The sequence below is a fragment of the Telopea speciosissima genome, chromosome 7, assembly GCF_018873765.1.
Source record: "Telopea speciosissima isolate NSW1024214 ecotype Mountain lineage chromosome 7, Tspe_v1, whole genome shotgun sequence".
Lineage (NCBI taxonomy): Eukaryota > Viridiplantae > Streptophyta > Magnoliopsida > Proteales > Proteaceae > Telopea > Telopea speciosissima.
The window spans coordinates 3,695,354-3,717,990 of NC_057922.1; the positions used below are offsets into that span (position 1 = coordinate 3,695,354).

General features: G+C 41.0%; 2 protein-coding genes across 2 annotated transcripts; one reads left to right on the forward strand and one right to left on the reverse strand.

Moving 5' to 3' along the window:
* The first annotated feature begins 2,268 nt into the window (after positions 1–2,268).
* LOC122669831 (uncharacterized methyltransferase At1g78140, chloroplastic) lies at positions 2,269–13,634 on the forward strand. The gene is made up of 8 exons (XM_043866693.1): positions 2,269–2,430; positions 4,095–4,198; positions 4,483–4,623; positions 6,101–6,185; positions 10,176–10,369; positions 10,562–10,673; positions 11,610–11,717; positions 13,327–13,634. Exons 1-8 carry the CDS (start codon positions 2,284–2,286, stop codon positions 13,465–13,467), a joined length of 1,032 nt encoding a protein of 343 aa, XP_043722628.1. The 5' UTR covers positions 2,269–2,283; the 3' UTR covers positions 13,468–13,634.
* Positions 13,635–14,301: 667 nt separating this feature from the next.
* Positions 14,302–17,868, reverse strand: LOC122667348. Its single transcript, XM_043863609.1, has 4 exons — positions 17,571–17,868; positions 16,361–16,653; positions 15,075–15,826; positions 14,302–14,680 (listed from the first exon to the last, which is right to left on the reverse strand). Exons 1-4 carry the CDS (start codon positions 17,866–17,868, stop codon positions 14,302–14,304), a joined length of 1,722 nt encoding a protein of 573 aa, XP_043719544.1.
* Between the last annotated feature and the right edge of the window lie 4,769 nt (positions 17,869–22,637).

The following is a 22,637-nucleotide window of genomic DNA, read 5'->3' on the forward strand; positions in this document are numbered from 1 at the left end:
CTCTCACTGATGGGGTTACTCAAGATCCACCGCAACTGATTGTTAATATCATCTCAGATTGTCTTTCCCTTTGTTAATGTTAGTTTTGTTTATGCTTTTAGGCAGGGTAACTTTGCTGCAGACTCCCTAGTCTCTTTTGTTGGTTGTCACAGGAATTTTGTAATCCAGGGGTCATCTTCTTCCCCCCCACCCCCACATCTTCTTCTTATCTATGTTCTTGTTTTATGACCTGTGTAACTCCTCTCTGCCTCGTTTTGGACTTTTGGTTGGCAATGACGTTTAATGAGGTATCTTTAATTTTCATAAAAAACTGAAGTGTCTTAAGAGAGAGAGTTTGATGATGGTTTGGTAGACTGGATTATGCTATATATTTAAGACCTTCCCCTGTTTTCACTCACATTACAACCAATTACTTTGTGAACGGCTCTGTTAAATGTGAAGTGCAAATGACTCCTTTACCTCCTCTCCCTCTAAACCCACATGACCGTTGAACATCTCATTATCGGACTTGGGTTTCCGCCCTCCGTGGCAGTAGCTGGAAGATGCAGCACAGCGAAAACCAATCCGACTCCTCTACTTCCGCCTTTCCGGTACTGTCGTGCACCCAACAGATACAATAGGACAGTGAAAAGACCACCTTACCCCCTGCCTGAGAGCCTTACCCATTTCCAAGCAATCACAGTTTAATTTTGTTTCCATAAAAACCCTCCCCTTGCAAATTGTAAAAATAAGATAGGTGGTTAACTCTTACATGTACGATGTACGTTTACCTGTTGGTACGTGTAGAGGAACCGAAGTCACACAAACCACACACTAATCCCAAAAGCTTAATCGGACTTTTAGGAATGGAACTCACACAAACCACACACTAATCCCAGAAAGTTAATCGGATTTTTAGGAACGTGGAATGGCGAATATACACAACACACATCACACTGACACACCTGATGTGGGACTAAACCCACACACCCCTTCTTTTTTTTTCTTTTTTTTTTTTTGATGAAAGTGTAATCACACAAACCACACACCAATCCCATAAGGCTAATTGGACTTTTAAGACCGTGGAATGATGAATTTACACAACACAGACCACACTCACACACCCGATTTAGGACTACACCCACACATCAAGGGGCCACCTTTAAACCCCTGTGAAATGATCAAACACCTTTTGTTTTGCTGCGCTGGATCCTCCAACTCCCGCCACAGCTGGGGGAGAGCCGGACTACTCATTATCCAGAGCCCCGACGGTCCTGAAAAACCATCTCCTGACGGAGTGACGGCCTCACATACCAACATCAATGACTTCATACTCTGCAGGCTGATCTCGCGGTTGGCACCTCTGTAATTGCAAACGTTCAAGAGTCGGCAAAGACCCCAAATGTTGGACAGCCCTGGTGTCGGATCGATCCCCTTGCACGACTGAAGCTTCAAAGTCTATAAATTTCCACAAAATTAATGACAAAGCGGCCATCCATCCACCATCTAGCAGGATGGTATAAGAGTGAAATTTGCTGCAATACTCGACAACCCATTCTCCGTGGCAGCATTAAGAACCAGTTTCCGCCAATTAGGTCATCCCTGTGCAAAAACTCGTATTCCTCGATAAATCGAAGGCGGTGGCAGCAAATTCTTTTCAGGGACATGGGTAAGGTTGGGGAAACGTGAAAGAAGCCGACCTGAGATGAGGAAATCCCAGTCGAGTAGCTTGACAGAGTGAACCAGGCGGCCTTGGAGATTCAACCATCGCTTGCAAACAAGCGAACTATGGTTTCGCTTGTCGTCGGAGTGAAACGTAGGTCATCGCCAATCCTCGCTGCTCTTCGGTTGGAGGTAGAGGTTTTCGGTTGTCGCAGGACAGAGTTGGGGATGGGATGGTAATAGGTCTCAAGGGAAGTAAGGGCATTGTCGTCTTTTTGTTTTAATTTAACGGACCGTCAAAACGGAATGGGCCTGCTTGTAAATATATCCTCAAACTAAGGGAAGCCCTGTTATTTTGGCCAACGCAAGGGAGGGCTTTTATTATAAGGCATAAACTAGGGGACGTATTGTAATATTCCCTTAAAACTATATCACGCAAATACCCCTCTAACCTTCACTCATGAGGAAGAGGAACACTTGTTCGATTTTTGGACAACAGGTCCGCAGGTACGATCTGCGGCGCATATGTCGCCACGCGTCTATAATAATAATACTCGGCTCGCGTGCTTGTACTGCTACCTCACGCAATTGCCTTTCACAGTTGGTAGAAGCAGAGAGACTCAGAGAGAGGGAGAGAGAGACATGGCAATAGTAATTGGCAGCAGAGTCAACCCAACCGTTTTTTGTGGAAGGAAGATGGGTTTTCTGAAATCGACGAGGCCAACCGTCAGATATTCTTTCCCGGCAATAATACGAGCTACTTCAACTGCCACTGTCAAGACAATTCCTGTAATTCTACACTTACCTGTTTAATTCTTCACTTCTTCTACAACCGTATCAGACTGATTGCTAATCGATATCTGAATGTCCAAATTGTTGGACACATCACATGAATTTGCTGCTTCTGAATTTAAGCTGTCTCAGCTGTGATAGGTGATTCAAACGGAAGCCCCAATTAGCAGATACTTCGATATTTTTGATTCTCACGCCCTGACGCATGCACTTTGTTAGTGTCTCCAAGACGAACTTGGCTTTTTTTTTTTCCTGACCCTGATTTGTTTTGCTCTGAGTGTTGAAAATGGCTGCTGAGCCCAACCTGACGTTTCATAGTATAGCTCATTTGATTGAGCAGATATCCTTAAATGTCTTAGGCCATCAAGCATGAAGCAACTGTGGTGTTTTGGTAACGGATGGGTTTTATTACGCTTCTTGCACCTGTAAATCCAAACCCGCCTCGGCAGATTAAGTGTTTGAAGAATTTAAATCATCATCATCATCATTTTAAGTAACGAAACACAAAGTCCATCCCTGCTCCGCTTAGTCGTCTTTTTGCAGGGTGTTCAGGGGCAAGACGGGCCTCATGCTTCAAAACTGGAAAGAGGTTTGGGAAATGAAACCAGTAGTCTTAATGAGGCAATGGACATCATGGTACGGCAAATTGTTTGGTTAGGGTTTACAAAAGCCAGACCTGCTCCCATAGGGGTTTGCTTGGGTGGGCTCTTTAGTTTCGCCTGCAACATTTCCATCCCAATAGCCACTATGACCCAGTTGACTTTTCTTCTACAGCTATGCCATTTCTGCCTGTTAATCTGTTCCTCTTCACAGTCCTTCCCTTAATTTGTTTGGGCTTCTGATGCCAGTTCTCACAATTGCTCTTATATGATAGACTCATTGGACAAATGTAATTTGCAGAGTCATTGATCAGGCTTTGCATCTGGATATAGATCATGCCTTCATAGCCTTTTCATCTTAATGTTAAGCCAGTTATGAGGCTCTAAACTTGGGTTGGACTTGAAAAGACATTTTGAAAATTGTAGTGGCAGTTCACTACTTATTCCACTTTTTCTCAATTACGTCAAAAAGAATAAGAAGTGATCATAACTAGCTTGCTTATGTATGTTACTGGAGACGTGCTATCACCATTTTCTGATACTGAATGTCAGCTGATATGCTTTGTTGAGCTTAGACCAATGGAGCAGCTAATGACGTTGCTCTTCTAATTTTTTTTTTTTTTTTAAATCATAATTTGGTGTCTGATGTTGTTCTGTTAAACTTGAGCAGTCTCACTCATGATGGTACCACTGGATGATCTGTTACACTTTATAAATACTCCTTTCTTGGTAGGGTCAACTAAGCCTCTGTTAGACCTCGGCTTATCCAACAAAAATGGAACAGTACAAAACAGAGAAGTGTGATGACTGTTCCAGATAGACCTTTTCAAATTGACAACTTGTATGTCTTCTTGGTTTTTTTTTGTGTTTTGATATCTAGAAAGACACTGAACAGGGACAATTTAATCATTTATATAGCTGGCTTATTGATGAAAGTTCTTGAGATTAGCAAGATTTCTCAACTTTTGTTGATGTTATAATGGCTTTTCCTCTTGTTATCTAGCCTTCTGTTTTGTAATTTGGCCTTACGACACTTCTTCTGTATCTTCACATGATGTTTAGGATCCTATTCTAAATGTAGAGGATACCAGAACCAGCAAGAACATATTAGCTTGTTCCATTTGTTATGACCCATTGATGTGGAACGGCGAACCAGGGTTGACAATGTAAGTTTTTTCAATCATGGACTGAGCCTATTCTTGTGCCACTTGAACAGGCAATTACCTGTTTGTTTTTTTTTTGAAAACCGGGTGGTTAAAGCAGAGAATGTAAACAGACCCCCTTTTGGGTTTGTTGTCTGAAATACTGTTTCCTCTTCAGTCACCCCTTTTCCCAATTTCCTCATCAGTAGAAATTTTGGTGACACCTTTTCTTTCTTATTTTATGGAGTAGCATGCTAATCTTTTTTCTTCTATTATTGTTTTGCTGGTATTGGATGAATCTTCTACAGGACGTCCACCCCTGGCTCTACATTCCAATGCAGCACTTGCAAGAAATCTTTTGTTGCCAATGAAACATTTATTGACCTGACAGCAGCTAGTGGTGCCAAGGAGTATCGTGAATCTGTGCCATTATCGTCGGAACTTTTCAGGTTCACAATCGCCTCATAATTTTATCACAAAAATCAAACAATTATATCATGCTGATGTTTTTATGCAATATTCCTCTTCATGTAAAATATATAGTGGGGATTGGGTTGGGTTTCTGAAGTAGGTCATATTGAGGAGGGAGTCGACGTGGTTGGGCCCTGCATTTTTATGAATTCTAACAATTAGATGCTATCCTCTAAGTCCCATATTAAAATATCAATACTTTTACTGTAGATCATTGCTTTTGTAGAATAGAAATAAAATTTCAAATACATGTCTATGCCAGTTGGCTGGAAAAGTTGATGTTGTTCAAGTTTTATGAATTGAAGCAACCAAGAAAAGTGTAGTTTTTAAATACACAGTTTTAACCACTGTTGGTTTTCTCATCCATGATGTTTACTTATAACTTGTGACTCAAGGCAGCTCTCTCACACTGCTAAATTGGGCTTCACTTTTGTACATATTGTGTTTATATAATTTTGTTGGGTAGTCATAATTAGGAATTTTGTCTTCATTCTATTAATGTATTGGTTAGTTTGCACAAGCAGCACTAAACTTTATATGGGTTCTCCCATATGTTGACTACATTTTATTCCTTTTCGCTTTGCTTTCGTGCTGGTGCATGGGTTATATAAGATGTGGATACAGCTTCACCAGTGCTGTAGTCATAGCTTAATGGCAAACTAATCCAGCCATTTGTGAATGATATTTCCTCTCAGTGCATGTAAAGTATGAAGTAATAGAAAATGTTGGAAAAAGACAAAATGGAACCCTTTGGGAAGAGCCTCGACGCCTAGGTGACACTATTGACTACTATGCTCTATACATAGTTTACATACTACATTGTCTGTGCTGACTCATACCACATTTACCATCTGACTTGATTTAATTTATTTTAAATTCTGAATAGACTTAGGTTAATTTAGTAAAATCATTAACTAAGTGACAGGCGGGGAACGACTCTGCTTTCAGACCCTAGTGCATTAGGGTCTGGGAAGGCAGTGGGTAAAAGAGATCATTAGTAATATTGTTGAGATAGAAAATAACAAAAAATGAAAGGACCTGAAAGAAACCCTCTTAGTTCAGTTATGTAATTTTGGCTGGTACTTTTGCATCATTTCTTTCTTGATCTCCCACAGTTGTGGGAGCCTTGTGCAGTGGGTATGCCCTTTTACTTGAGTGTCTATATCCTTTTCCTTTTTTTGATAACTGATATTTTTTCTCAATTGCCTTGGCATTTATCAGGGATTGCCTGGGAAGGCTTATTTTTTATTTCCTTCCCCATTGCTTAGACATCACATAGTAAATTTAGAGTTCCTGGCTACATTGCCTTTGATATATGTGCATCCATTTTTATGCATTTCTTGTTTCGAACTAGTTAACCCCTTGGATTTAACTTTGTTCAGTAGATAGAGTAGGAACATAATTTTCTTAGCTTGCATCTTCCGTGTCATGCATATGGATTTTTTGTTCCAACAGGACTCCTCTAGTATCCTTCCTTTATGAAAGGGGATGGCGTCAGAGTTTTTCTGCATGGGGTGGTTTTCCAGGCCCAGAGAAAGAGGTAATCTCATGAATTTCTTTCCTTTTTTCCATAAAATATTGCTCTAACAGGTGAAACTTTTGAGAAATCATTCTGGATATACTTTATTTATTGCATGTTTTCACTGGCTGGTTTCTTATATATTGCAGCTTCAGTCACTTTCTAGTAGACTTTCACTTGTTTGGAACTTACCCTATACCCATCTGCTGGTTCCATTTCAATAGCTCTCATTCCTCATTCCTCTTTTTTTTTTTTTTTTGGTAGGACATTCCTCATTCCTCATTATTAAAGAAAAGTGATGCAGAACCATCACAGATCTAATGGATTTGCCTGAGGGTAATGGGTCCACTAATGGTATGGAAGAGATCTCGATCTAATGGCTAGATATGGAAATTTTCAATCAAGATCTTATGGTCAGAATTTAATATGGTAACTACAAGATCTTAACTAATTTTTAGAATTTAAATCAGACATAAATAGGAAAGTATTTAAATTAATGAGATGGATTAGATGAGAGGAAAAGAAAGGGATTAGTGGGTGTTATTAGCAAGATTAAATAGGGGAGAAACAACCTCAGATTTAGGATCAGGTAACTAGCTATCGATGGGAGAAGAAAAATGAAGGAAGATAAGAAATAAGAGGGAAAGAGGGAAGTTGTCGATGGGTGGACTGATGAAAGGGAAGAGAGAAATTCCTTCCTAGAAAATACGATCTGAAACTGAAGCAAATCAGAAGAGAACATGGTTTGAGGTTTCGGATCGGATCAGCCGATTTTGGCCGGATCAGATCGGTATCGGCCGAGACCGATCCCGATACCAATCCGATCCAGCTGTACGAACAGGGGTAAAAATGTAAAAAAAATAGTTTTTTTTTTTAAATTTATAAGAAAACAGGGACAAAAGTGTCATATTTGCCCGAGTTTGAGCGATCCCGATCTGTATCGGCCGATCCGATCCCGATCCGATCCAGCCGATACCGAGATCACGAACCATGGAAGAGAAAGGGAGGCTATCGACTAGAAGGGAAAATGAGAAACATAAGGAGAAAAGGAGGGAAACATGCAATCTAAAAATCCAGATTATGAATATCAGAGATGCAAGCAAGCCCATCAAATCTGTGATCAGATTTGAGATAAAGGAAGCAACTGCGTTGTTAAGGGAAGAGATCAGATTGATGGAAGGGGAGAGAAAAGAGATGAGGTCAATCTTCTTGGGAGGAAGAAAGGAGAAAACGGGATGCAGGCCTAAACCTACATCCTGAACCAAAGAGAGGAGAGAACAAAAGAGAAGAGAAAAAAATATGTTTGGGATACCAATCTCGATTGCATTGCTCAATAGCACCAAAACTCTTTAAAAAGCTCATATTCTTTACTCAAATCATCTCTAATTGATGGGTGGTATATTATTATATATATAAAGGCCTTCTAAAATTCCTAATTTAACTCATATAAGGACTCCTAATCACACTCACACACTTAATAGCTAGGTAGAGTGTGTGAGTGTGATTAGGATTCCTTTTATTAGTGACAACTTAGGAATAAAACATAAAATAAATCCTTATCCAACTATTACTAATGTGGGATCAGCTAATAAAATAATAATTTTTGTGCACACCCTTAGTTACCCATTTTTGGGCTTTATATTTCAGCTCATTACAACAATAAACCCAACCCAAACCCAAACCTATAAAATTTAACTCGGGCCTGCATTAAAAAGAATTCTTTATGTGTATGACAAAACTAATTAGAAAACTTGGTTGGCCTCTAATGAAGAAGCTTGGCTGTCCTGTATTAGAAACTTTGGTTCCCTTATAAATAAGGTTTCAGTTTCAGTACTTGCTTTCCTATATTTTAGCACATGCTAATATCATTGTGACACAGATATATGCAGCTTGTTTTCCTTGTAAAATTTCAGAAGGATTTTGGCATTCATGGAAAATTTCTTTTTTCCTTTTTTTTTTTTTGTACTGTGGGGGGGAGAGTTGTGATAAAAGTGAAGCAGGCTAAAATAGAGGGAAAAGAAAATGCATTGTGTCACTGAACTTAAAAGATGTTGAAAGATATTGAACTTGAGTGGTATTCACCGTCCAGATGTGGTGAGGCAGATGCAGATGGTTGAGTATGAAAACCAGCCTAGGGAGGTGGAGCAGCAGTAGTATTACTGTTCCTACTAGCAGCATAGCGATAAAAACACTTGCTTGCAGCATGACCGTGTTTGGCACAGATCTGACATTTCAGGGAAGCTGCCGGGTTATTGGTGGAAGGACGTGTTTGTGAAGGTTTGGTATAGGCCAGGGTATTGGAAGGTGAACCAGAGGGCATGGGTAGAAGTGGTGTTTGGTAAGGAGGGGTTTGATAATACTGTGAAGGAGCCTTGGTTTTAGGCTTGCGGGTATTGTTGAAAAGAGCAACCTGTGAATTTGGGTCAGGTAGGGGAGAGGTGGTGTTGCCATAGCCACGGCGGAGACGTTGCTCATGGACGAGCAGCTTCGCACGCAAGTCAGCAAAGGAGACGACTGGAGTGATGTTCTCAATGGTGATGACAAAGGGACTGTATTCCGAACTGAGGCCATTTAAAGTGTGGCCAACAAGATCAGAATCTGAAACACGATCATCAATGGTTGCCAGGGAATCAGCTATGGTCTTGATGTTGTTCAAGTAATCAGTAATAGAGGATGATCCACGAGTTATCGTCTGCAGTTCATGACGTAAGTAGGTGTGCCTTGCCAAGGACTGCTGTTGAAATAAGGAAGCAAGAGCATCCCAGACGTCTTTAGCAGTTTTGAGACCGAGAATATGTGAAGAAAGAGACTGATGAAGAGTGGCATTAATGCAAGCACAGACGAAGTGATCTGTCTTGCACCAGGTCTGTTATGCTGGATTAGGAGAAGAAGGAAGATCATCAGTAGCAACAGTAGTCATCGGAGGTGCAACAATAGTACCATCAACGTGACCCATTAGATCACAGCTAATGAAGATAGACTCAAGCTGTTCACGCCAGAGGAGGTAATTTGTGCCATCCAATTTCGCGGCAACCAAATTGGATAAGTGAGTGATGGGGAAGGGAGGAGAAGAAGTGGTAGCCATGAGGAAGACGTGAGAAGAAGAAGTTGGAAAAAAAAAAATTTGAGTTTCAATGGATCGTAATTAGCTCGGATACCATGAAAGATATTGAACTTAAGTGGTATTCACCGTGTTTGATATGGTGAGAGTTGTGTTGTATTTATAATGATGAATAGGGCAAGAGCCCAGTTACAATAAAATAGTTTACATGATAAGAAGATAAAGGTTAGCTGTACACGGTTACAGTTAAAGAGATAACTTGGAAAACAAGCGTGTGTTATGGACTAGATAAGCACAGGTGTTAGGATTTATCCTGTTTAACCGTGTGTATCTTATCAGATGTCTGAAGCTTGGTGATATATTGCTACAACTGTTCATAGAAACCCCATTTTTCATGAAAATGTTTGTAAAGTTTTGTTGCTGGAGACCCTAAGACCCTGAAACAAGATTCCCATTTTTGGTATCTCTTCTTATGTTTCCAGCACTATGAAATGATGGGGGAACGTACATGCACTTCCTCCTCTACTTGAGCCCTAAAATTTTACTTTCTATATTTCACGACTTTTTTAAAGCCCATATAGAAGGAGGGAGGGCAGCCTTGTCGAGTTTCATAACCCTTCTTGTTCATATTGCTAGGATTCTCTCTTTGGTCTATCCTGTTTCTGAGCAATTTCTACGTTAGTTTGCTATCCCCATAACCTTCTTCTTGGTTTCTTTCTTAGTTATATTATTTGCATAGCGGAAAGCTAAATGTCACAAGGTCTCCCTCCCTTTTCAATACTTCATTTTTTTCCCTCAATTTTTTCATCGTCTGGAAGCACTTAAGGGAATTCTTTGGAACTCCCTGTAATTTTGTATGACATTGTCTTCCAGTTTATAAAATGAAAGGGAATCAATCACTTTCACCTTATGACCAGTTCATTGATTATCTGATATTTTTTTTTCTGTAGTTTGAAATGGCTAAAGATTACCTGAAGCCTAGTTTTGGTGGAAATATTGTTGATGCCAGTTGCGGAAGCGGGATGTTCTCAAGACTTTTTGCTAAGAGTGGATTATTTTTTCTTGTTGTTGCTTTGGACTTCTCAGAGAACATGCTTCGGCAATGCCATGAATTCATTAATCGGGAGGAAGGCTTTCCGAAAGAGTAATGTATTGACCTTCTAATCTGAGCTTGTTTAAGAAACTATTGGCAGAAGTCTTTTGATTTCTAGGTTGCATTTTTAAGGAAGAAATTTCAGATCCGATCTTATATTGGAATACTTTTATTTGATCTTCATTCTGCCTCCAGTTTGTTTATGAGATTCTGCTTGATGTCATTGAACTTGTTTGGTTCCAGGAACTTAATCTTGGTCAGAGCTGATATTGCTAGGCTTCCTTTTGTTTCAAGTTCTATTGATGCTGTGCATGCTGGTGCTGCGGTGCACTGTTGGCCGTCACCATCTGCTGCTGTAAGGATTTGTTTTCACTTTAATGTTATCGTACTGGAACTGTATCAACACCAATCCAACACCAATTCTAATATCGAGTACAGCGTGGATACAATTATCTGTTTTTCTGCTTTTTATTTTTTGTTGGGTGGTGGAGATGTGGTAGTTGGATAATAAGGAATGCCATATTAATAATTACAAAAATTATATCCTTATGTACATGCAGTTTGATGCTTTTCTTACTATTAAGTGAAATAGGTCAATAGTTAAATAATTGGGATACACAATGACGTCCTTAATAAAATGAATAAACTAGCAAAATGACTCTGTGCTAAGCAATTTTTTTCCTTCATAATTTGAAACCAGAGTTTTCAGTACTCATCTCTTTGAAACATGGGTGTCTTATTGATTGGAATCTAGAAATTTAAGATCCTTAGTATCACTTAGCAAGTTCTCATTTGTGGGTCATCTTTTCTTTCCTGTCATTAGTTATGCATATTCTTCATCTTTGTAGGCACACTTGTCTTCTTTCTTACCACTGACTATAATAACTAGGAGGAATGTTCATCTCATATTTTTGCATGTAGTATATTTTAACTGGCGAACACTAGGGAGGTTAAAGTGTCCCATGTTCCATGATGACCTGCTCCACAGTATGAAACCAGAGGGATCTTTGCATCTCCAGGCATCCTGGCTCAACCCCCATCTGCATCTTCTATCTGTAAAGAGTGAAAAAGGATATACTGATCCAGCTTCTGCTTTATTTTCATGACAATTCTTGTGCTTAATCTCGGATTATAATATGCAAGAACTTGTTCTCTGTTGGGCCAAGCTTATACTACTTTCCATTTTCTAATATAATTGCTGTATCAAAATAATGCCTAGAAGTTTTAGTTCCTTCTATTTGACTTGCTTTCAGCATGTGCTCTCCATGACTCTCCAATTCTGGCTTTCTAGGTGGCAGAAATAAGTCGAGTGCTCCGTCCAGGAGGGGTTTTTGTTGGTACAACCTATATTTCGGATTCTATTAATGTAGCCATACCAGTTATAAGGATAGTGCGTCAGGTATGTTGATTCACCTTTAAGTTATGGTATCACTTGGCTTGACACATACTGGTAGTTTTGCAACATTCCATGCACATTGGCTCTTCAAGATTCAGAAAGTATGGTAAGTGGTTATAGAGGAAGAGGTCTTTCTCTTGGCTTGTTAGGATCAACTTACTACTCATCTTATCATCAAAAAATTTAAAAAAAAAAAAAAAAAAACCCTTACTAGTCATCTTTTCTAATCCGAGAATGCGAAATCGACCCAGAAGGCATTCCAAGAATGCATACCAAATGCCGCCTATGGCTCAACCTGGTTACAAGTAAAATGAAATGAAAGTTAAAATAAAATAAAATCGAAAATTTTCCAATCATTTCTATACCAACAGTAATTGCATAAATAAAAAACTTACTAATATAGTAACCGAGTTTTACTTCACTTTTTCAACCAAATTATTTAGATTTTGAATAGAAAAGTATGACAAAAGGTTAGGAGTTATTTGAGAAGTGAAACCAAGATTGTCCTATTTTTTTAGCAGATTCACTTGCCTTGGGGGTGGATAGACAGGATATGTATAGGGCCATACCCAATTGTGTGTTTTGAGTACAGTATTGCTTTTGTTTATCCTTGTATAGGACCCCGCTCCCTGGGGCATCTTGAAGGAGATGATACATGTATATATGTGAAAATTTGTTACATTGCTTTTGTGGCTTTCAGCCTAGATTACAAGATTATACAAGGGCAGACCTTGGCGCAATGGTAAGGTTGCTCCATTGCGACCTAGTGGTCACAGGTTCGAGTTGGGAAATAGCTTCTCTGCATGTGGGGGTAAGGCTGTGTACATTATGACCCTACCCAGACCCCCCAGGGATGGGAGCCTCGTGCACTGGGTACACCCTTTTTTAATCTCTTTAAAGATTATCTGTTTGAAAAGTCTTGAAAATCTTAATTACTGGGGTGAGTTAATCTTGATTGGAGAAGCTCCATTGCTTGTGCAAGCCCCCATCAATTCCTTTGCGTTTCATTCTAGCAAACATACTTCCCGGATGGATACTTAACATGTTAACTACAACACTGCATGGTCAATACATCAGTGCCTAATATCCATTGTATACGGCTAGGACTACAGGGGTATCTAATCCCATTCGCTATCCTAGCTTTCCTCTTTCAATGTCAGTGTCGACCCAGCAGAGTGCTTTCACCATTGGTGTTCATAATAGATCCGAACACTTGCCCTTGATTGGCATCCAGATCATAATTGCTCATATGAATAACTAAAGAAGATAAGAGTGGAGATAGGAAAGAAAGATTCTAGTTATAAATATCTCCCAGACAGTCACTAATTATTTGACATTGTATTTTTTTTTTTTTTTTGTATACTTTTAAGTTGTAACTGGACAGAGCCTGGGAGATTCTTGAAGGTGGGGCTCATCTAGTTGTATGTTCTCATAGTGCACTATACTATTGTAAAGATGGCTTCTTATCTTTGGGAAAAAGAAGAGGATTTGTCAAGTTTGTCTAGTTAAACCATATGCATATCAATCGAACCATACCTTTTTGCTCCAGATCTCTGCCATTTTTCATTTTATCTTTTGACTGATGGTGGATTAGTTTTCTTTCTGTTTGCAGTACATTGGGCAATTCTCTAGCAACCACTTCTTTGTATCTGAACGTGAATTGGAAGATCTCTGTACAATATGTGGACTGGTGGGCTTTACATGCGTGAGGAATGGACCTTTTATCATGTTTTCTGCAACCAAACCCAGATAGTCATGCTCCTTGCATCAATATCTGGCTATCTGCTTTGCTAATGGGGCACCTTACTGATTCATAATCTATTATTTGAAGTGTACAGATACTGGTCATATTATTGCGCTCCTATACATGCAGGGGTTCCTCCCCCATCAATGATAAATATAGTTTCATTTTAATTTATTAATAACAAGAGATGTTTTCCAATATTGTAGAGGGAGGGTGGGTGCAGCCTTTCTTTTTTTTTGCATGTATTGGACAATTCCATCTCTACTGTGGAACATGAGAGTTTCTTCTCATCCATGATCCAACTCCTTGTGAATGAAATGATTCAAAGCGATTCAATAATATTGCAGATATACATGTATTTAATTATTTAATGAATAATAGACTGAATCATTGGATTTTTTTGAGGTTTATTCTATCATGTAGGAATTTGTAGATCTTGTTTGTATATACAACTACAACTAGACGATTTCTTTAATTTTTGTTTTAATAGAATGTTTAAGGGATAATGAAATGTCCAAGAATTTTTTCCCCATATTATTTGATCCAATACTTCGTTTGCTACTGCTTGCATACAAAAGGGTTATGGGACATGATTATTTCATTATCTGATATCTCCAAAACAGTAGGATCTTGATAACGCCATACTGGTTACATCCGTTGACGTGGTGGATTGAAATGGTGAAACCCATAACTGTGGTTTGGCTCAAATTTTACATTAAGAAAATATGCTTTCCATCGATGTGTTATACCACCCAAGATCAACATCTTCAACACCATAATAGACCATATCAATCACATTTTTTAACCTTCCCATATTAGCTCATCTGATTCAGAGAAGCAAACTTAAGCATCTTCCACTCCAGCAGGAGGATTATCTAATTCCATCTGCTCCATTTCTGATTGTATTAATGCATGCATCGATGCTCGCTCTCTGTCTCTTGGGTAGGTGCAATAGAGAAAGGAGTAGATTAGGCAACATAGACCCATCGGAATTCCTATTGCCATATAAAGTGCCTTGGCTAATGATGCAGCATTCTCTCTGTCTCTTTCAACTTCAACAGACTTGCTGGCTCCCTTGGGAGCTGGTTTATAACCATATAAATGCTGAGCTAGAAACCCAACTGCAGGTGGAGCAAATGATGCCAATATTGATTCGAAGGATCGATCCAGAGCATAGGCAGTAGTACGTGACTTCTCACGAACTATCTCTGCAAATATTGGACTACAAGAAATGTAAATATCAATAAACCAGAAATTGTCCACATTTTTGATGGGATAAAACCATATGTATTAATCAGTGTTTGGTTTTACCAAACTATCTACTCAATGTTTGGCTTTACTGTATGTAATACCCAAAAGAAAGAAAGAAACGCCTATTTCAAAACTACACAAAACAATGTATCTTCCTCATCTACATACTGTTTTTGTCATTTTTGCCCTCAATCATCTTATTCTTTCTTCTTTTTTCTCTAAACATGTACATGCTCTTGCCCTCATCTTCTTCATTATTCTTCTTTGGCAACCCCTGCAACCCTGAGGTTCTATGCCTATTTTAACACAATTTTCCTCAAGTATGGGGGTAGAACAAGACGGGCTAAGATGGAAGAGAGGCTTACTTGTTTGTAGCTGCAGAATTCCAATGTATGAAGAAACCCGTGATTGATAAGACGAAACCATGAATGAAAGCAGTGGAGGGGTCATAGGGTAGAACCAACAACAGTGCTGCTGCTAGTGGGATAGCCGATCCTGTGCTTATCTGCGCTAGAACTATCCTGCCACGGTTTGGGAAACGCTTCGAAAGGAAATCCCCCATCCTTCCTCCAAAGAGCGCACCAAGAGAACCAGCAACCACAAAAATGGTCATAAGGAAAGCTGTTTGTTTGTGGGAAAAGCCAATGAGCTCCAACCACATAGGTGCGAATGACAAAGCTGAGAATGGGATCGAACCTGTCACACCCTGTGCTACAATTATCTGGAAAGATGGAACTTCCATCACTGACTTGGCTTCCTCAATTAGTGACTTCACTGCTGATTTTTTGGGTTCATGAGGGCCTGGATCTCTGGCATAAGCACCGTCCTCTGAAAAATGTGGATCATTTGCAAATAGGCGTACCAAAATACCGACAACAACACTCACCATTCCAACTAGATGGAAGGAGATTCTCCAACCAGGGATCCCCATGAATGATGTCGAAGCTAACAGAACTGAGCATAGGTTTCCAATGATTGAGCCTAAGTTTCCAGTCACCTGTAGCCATCCAAAAGCTATACCACGGTTGGTGTTTTTGGTTGAGTCAGCAACAAGGGACTTAATGGCAGGTATAACAATGGCCAGTCCAATCCCATTCAAAGCTCTTGAAACTGCTACCTGAACCAGGAGATAACTTAGTCAGAATGGGCAAACCATGGTAGGATGGGAAGAGTGATTCTAAGTTATTCGAAAACTTCAGCTCAATGGGATGTTTTTCTCTTGCTATACAATTCCTTGGATTTTGTTTTAGATTTTGACTAGTATTAGCTCTGTTTCAAGAAACAAAATTAGATGATTTTTCATTCTTTCGCATATTGCTTTCTGTTATGTTCTGTTCTGCAGCAATTTCCACCCTACTGTTGACATTCGAACCAATAAATTAAATATAATTCTTCGTTGTTTTGATCACTGTATGTAAATTATTGCTCTTGCGTCTTGAGGTTTAAGTTGTTCTTGCCGATGACCATTGACCTAGTATTTCTTTGTAGTTGATTATGAAAGAGTCTAGTTCCATCTAAGGGAGAAGAAAACACAAGAACAAATGAACGATTGGCCAATTTAAGTAGTTCGAGCAATTCAGTATACATCCATAAAATATGCACCGCTTTTCAATGGCATTTGAGAAAGAGATTGGATTCAGGGAAGGAGTACCTGAAAGAAAGTGGAGGAGATGGCGAAAATGAAGGTCGCAGCGGCCCAGAGGAAAGCGCCGAGGGCGATCACGTGGGTTCTGTTGTGGTTGATTGCGAGGTAGGCTCCGAGTGGGTAGCAGCAGCCCTGCACGATGGCTCTGAAGAGGGTGAGGTAGCCGAGGCCCGTTGGGTCAATGTTGAGAGCAGCCCCAACCTCCTTGTACACACCAGGCAGCAGAGACTCGTCCGCTCTCTCCATGATCCCCGCCAGGTTCACCAGTATTGGAGATACTAGAAGATCCTTAGAAGATCCTGCAAATCACATGTTCCACATGTGATAATACAGCTTTTGGATTGATAGAATTCTACAGCTATTAGATTGATAGACTCCCTGATTTTATTCATTCTTTCCATATTCCTTTTATTTGATTTTCTTACCTTGTATAGATTCATTCTATCTTGTATAAATGCACAGTCATATCAATGAAACATATAGGTAATTCACACAATCTGATTCCAATTGTAACATGGTATCACCTAATCCGATCCTCTCACTACATCATCTTCTTCTTCCTCATTTCATCTCCATGGCTCCCACCGAGGCTGCCGCCCAGGTGCCGCGCCGAGGTCTTCTTTGCTCGACCCCGCTCAGCTGCCTCCTTGCAAACAACCGATTTGGATGGGTCCTCCCCATTCTTTATCCACCACTCCGACAACCCCGGTCTTGTCGGTTACCCAACCTTTGAAGGGCGACAATTACCCCACGGAGCCGCGCCATGCGCATGGCTCTTGAGGCCAAACATAAGCGGGTTTTATTGATGGTTCTATTCCACAACCCGATGCAACCTCCCCTCGTTTCTTCTCTGGAAGCGTTGCAACAAGCATGGTCCTTTCATGGATCGCAAATTCTCTCGGACACCGACATTGCACACGGTGTCCTTTATGCCTCTTACGCCCATGAGGTTTGGGTCGACCTTCACGATCGCTTCTCTCAAAAGAATGCCCCACGCATCTTTGAGATCCGTCGTGCTATTTCCAACCATCGCCAAGGCACGTCCTCCTTGGCCACTTACTACACACTTCTCAAAGGTTTTGGGACGAGCTTGCGTCCTATGACTCTTATCCAAGCATGCACTGCGGTGTTCTTCAACACCATTCGAACTACTTGTAGCGATCGCCTTCTTGAATTTTTGATGGGTCTTAATGATTCATACACTTGATCCCACGACCGGCTACTTCGATGGACCCGCGCCTTCCATCAATCTGTGCATATTCTCTATTGCTCCAAGAAGAACGCCAACGCTCCATATCGGCGGCTTTGAACCATCTCTTACTCAATCGGCCCTTCACGCCCGGGCCGTCCCAACCATAAATCGCCGCCCTAAACCTCATTACCACTGTGATTTTTGTGGTCTTGATGGTCACTACGAGTCTCGTTGCTTCAAGAAACATGGTTACCCACCGAAGAACTCCGCTAAGGCTGCGCGCTACTACATCCAACCTGAGTTCGCTCTCTGCAGCCTCCATGGTCGATGTTCCTACTATGCTCCTACCTTCACCACGGATCGGATAATCGAGATCCTTGCACTTATTCAACGGTAATATGACTCCCTTGGCCAATGCCGAGTAATATTGCTCATTCTAATATTTGGATTATCGATTCGGGGCCACGCACCATATGGCATCTCGATTTCTCTCTTTTCAGTCACATTCCATGAAACCAATTTCCCATTTCATACTAACTCTACCCATTCCGACCCCATGACCTTCCCTTACCAGTGATGGATTCCACCACCGATTACCCAATACCCACGCCATCACCCACACCGCCGGTGCCCAACCCTCCACTCCGCCCTCTGTTGCACCGGTTCCCCAACCCAATCCAGACCCACCTCCACCGTCTCCGCCACCACCCGTACCCACTCTACCCCCAATAATCCCTCTCAGACGCTCCCTAAGAACCCTACAACGCCATTGCGTCTCAAGGACTACCAGTGTTCGATCGCTACCCACCCTTCGTTTCCTTCCGCCGCAGGTACTCTCTCTCCCACCGTTTCTCTCATTTCTTATCATATGCTCTCACACTCTCATTTCCAGTTTATCGGTCACTCTCGCCATCAAGGAGCCAACTAGTTTTTCAAAGGCTTCTCTATCCCCAGTTGGAAGGAGGCAATGCAGGTGAGATCAAGGCTCTTGAGCTTAATAACACATGGACTTTGGTCCCTCTCCCTCCCATACAAAACCCATTGGTTGCAAATGGGTGTACAAGATCAAGAGGAAGGCGGATGGTACCATCGAGCGTTACAAAGCCCGCTTGGTCGCTAAGGGTTACACACTGCATCGAGGGCCTCGACATTCTATGAAACATTTGCCCCAGCTTGCAAAACTCGTCACTTTGTTCGCACATTAATGGCTATTGCATTTGTTTACCAATGGCCCTCTCACATCTCGATGTACAAAACGCCTTCTTACATGGCGACTTAGACGAAGAAGTTTATATGAAACTACCACGGGTTACCAGGAGGGGAGAACATTGTTTGTCGGCTCAATCGTTCTTTATATGGCCTCAAAAAAGGCTTCCGCGATGGTTCGCAAAGCTCTCCACGGCACTTATCCGCCTAGGTTTCACCCAATCCAAGGCTGATTACTCATTATTTTTTCAAGGTCGAGATGCTTCGCTATCTATATTCTAGTGTACGTTGATGACATCCTTATCACCGGCCCAAACACCGTTGCCATTGCTTGCCCTCAAAGTAACCTTGCATCGCAATTTCGCCTCAAGGACCTTGGCCCAGTCAAGTACTTCCTAGGCCTTGAGGTGGCCCGGTCTCGCCATGGCATATTTCTAAATCAGCGACAATACACCTTGGACATCCTTTCGGATATGAATTTTACTGAGGCCCGACGCACATGACTTTCCCTATGGAACAACACCTCAAATTCTCTACCACCGAGGGTGAGTTACTCGTGATGCAAGTCCATACCGCCGCTGATTGGTCGGCTGATTTATCTCACTATCACACGGCCCGACATAGTTCATAGTGTTACACTATTGAGCCAATTCATGCATCACCCCGCCAACCCCACATGGACGCTGCAACTAGGCTTCTTCGGTACTTGCATAGCACGGTAGGCAAGGCATCTTACTCTCCTCTTCTAGTGCTCTCACATTACGCGCTTATTGTGATTCCGACCGGGCTAGTTGCCCCGAGACCGGCACGCTCCACCGATGGCTATTGCATCTTTCTTGGCTCGGCCCGATCTCCCGGAAGTCCAAGAAACAATAGACGGTTTCCCGCTCCTCCGCCGAAGCTGAATATCGTTCCATGGTTTGTCACCACTTGCGAGCTTATTTGGTTGACTACTCTTCTACGGGACTTGGGCATTGTCCGGACCCACCCATACCTTTATATCTGCGACAACCAGCCGCCCTCCACATTGCGGCTAATCCTGTGTTCCATGAGCGTACCAAACACATCGAGATTGATCGCCACATCGTTCGTGATCACATCAACAACGGTGCCGCTACGACCGACTTATGTCCCTAGTTCTACTCAAATTGCGGATATTTTCACAAAGGCCCGGGTGCTACTCTATTCACCACTTTGAAGGCCAAGTTGGGTGTTCTCAACATTCACACCCAACTTGAGGGGGAGTATTGGAGATACTAGAAGATCCTTAGAAGATCCTGCAAATCACATGTTCCACATGTGATAATACAGCTTTTGGATTGATAGAATTCTACAGCTATTAGATTGATAGACTCCCTGATTTTATTCATTCTTTCCATATTCCTTTTATTTGATTTTCTTACCTTGTATAGATTCATTCTATCTTGTATAAATGCACAGTCATATCAATGAAACATATAGGTAATTCACACAATCTGATTCCAATTGTAACAACCAGCATCAATGTTACTGTCTCTGGTTCCAACGTCATCTTCTTCTCTTCGTTACACACACATCTGTGCTTGTATGGTTCCTGTCTTGCTTTGTTCTCCCTTGTCCAAAGGATAAGAGGAAGAGAGAGAGAGAGAAACAGAACGACTAAGAATACAGATCAAGAGATATAGAGGGGCTCGAAGAAGGAAAGATATGCACGAAACTCGGTTTGTTTTGACGGGAAGTGAAGAAGAAAAGAAACGCGTGAAGCCATGGACTCTGGGTGGTATTGACTTAGAGAGAAAATGTCTGAGAAGATGGGAATCAGAGTTGCAGATGAGAACAGAGATGAAATTCCAAGTATAGCCTGTGGTATTCAGATCGTCTACGGCGCCCGTAGCAGCCATAGCAGCACCCTAATGAGGCGTAGCATAATGATCACCTTACCCCTGCAAGGGCAAGATGTTTGGGCAGGGTAAGGCAATCATTGCACCACGCCTCATTAGGGCGCTGCTACAAGCAAACAAGCCGTAGACAATCCTGATCCTAACCTGTGTGTTTGATGTACGGTCCCAGTCTGAGTTCTCATGGCATGTTTCTGCTCAGAGCCTCAGTTTGCCGAGCCGTATTGTGTTTTTTCTATTTTTATGTTGGAGAGTGCGATTCTGTACATGGTGCAAACAAAAAATCCCAAGATATTATTATCCCAAGGGATCAGCTCAGTTGGCAAAAGACCAACTCCTCAAATAAGAGGTCATGAGTTCAAACCATCTTGAGGCCTATCTCCCCCTCCCCTATTAAAGCTCTTAAAACTAAAATTAAGGACACAGTTAGAAATAAATTTATAAGGATAATTGGGTGAAATCACATTCACTACTGAAAATTCTAAAAAACCCAAGAATTTTAACTAAATCTTTCAATAACCTCCTCCCACCATGAACCAACCAAACCTCTTTTTCTCTTGTTTCCGCTAAAAGTAACGGACTAACAAAGAAAAGAAGCAAAAAACTCAAACAAGATTTCCTAACCCTTCCCCAAAATAATTTACGAGCATTTCTCGTATCTACCGGTTGTGGAAACTTCTAAAGGTAACATCTCCTTCCCCTGTCCCTCTCTCTCTCGCACCAAATTTCTGGTTTTTCCTATATCTAAACCGTCACTTTCTTCTTCCAGACGAAGCCACTTTGCTTCCAGCGAAACCGAAACAGGTCAAACGATCTGTTGAGGTCTCAGAACATCATTCGAGTAGGCTTCTGCTGGTGGAGGGTTTGAAACCCCCTGTTCTGAAGCCTCTGCCACCCCTTCTTCCGCCATTGATTTGTCACAATAATCTATATCCACTTAAATACAAAACCCTAAAACTAGCTTGGGCCAAAAAAATCCCACCTAGAGTTTCTAGAAAGTGATAAAATGGTACAGAAAATGAAACAGAATCTAAGGATGAGAGGAGAGCTGGGTGCGAGAACGGGGTTATGGGTACACAGAAATTACAGTGAGATAGTGATCATGCGGGGTGAGTGGAACAGAGAAAGAGAATGTTGGATTTTCAACATGATTTCCACCGCCATTAGAGCTCAACTCCAAGTGAGAAGAGTTGTAGAGAAGAAACGAAAAGTGAAGGGTAGAGGTGGATCTATGGTTGATAATGAAAACATAGATTGAAGGGTGGTGATGGTTAATCGGCCCCGGACATAAGCTAACTACTAACCATATAATTAAATAAAGGCGAGAAGAAGAAGAAGAAGGGTCGGTTGTCTTCATCGAGGAGACTATAGATTGCAGCGATGATTTGGACCGAGAGAGAAAGAGACGGGTAAGGCAGGGAGTATGCTATGAAATGTCAGAAATGCCATTTAAAATATCAATTTGCAATACAATCATAAGATTCTACTAACATAAAATGAAATGTCTAATTTACCCCCACCCAATTGATAGTTTTATGTCCTATTACACGTTTCTTATTAGTTTTTTCACTATTTTGTTCTTTTTCCAAACGTAACCCACCCTTCTTACATGAATAACAACCCAAAAATAAAACCCAAGATATTAACAGTCGTAATTATTCAAGGTATAGCACCCATAAAGAGCCATTTGGGTTTGAAGGAAATCTGTGCAATGTTTTCAAACTCGAAGCATATTATCTCCTTTCGATGAGATGAAAGTAGAAACAGTAATGTCTTTCCTAGGGCAAGATCATGGATTTTTCTTTCCTTTTTCTTTACATTAACTTCATAAAATCTGACAAATTCTGACTTAGTGCATTGATCATAAGTTAAGCAACCAGACCATGAACAAGGAAGTGGCTGAAATACACTTTGTTCTTTTCATCAATTAAACAGTAAGATCTTCAAAACGCCATACTGTTTAGCTCATAATTTACATTAAGCAAGATGCCAAACCATTAATTTACTA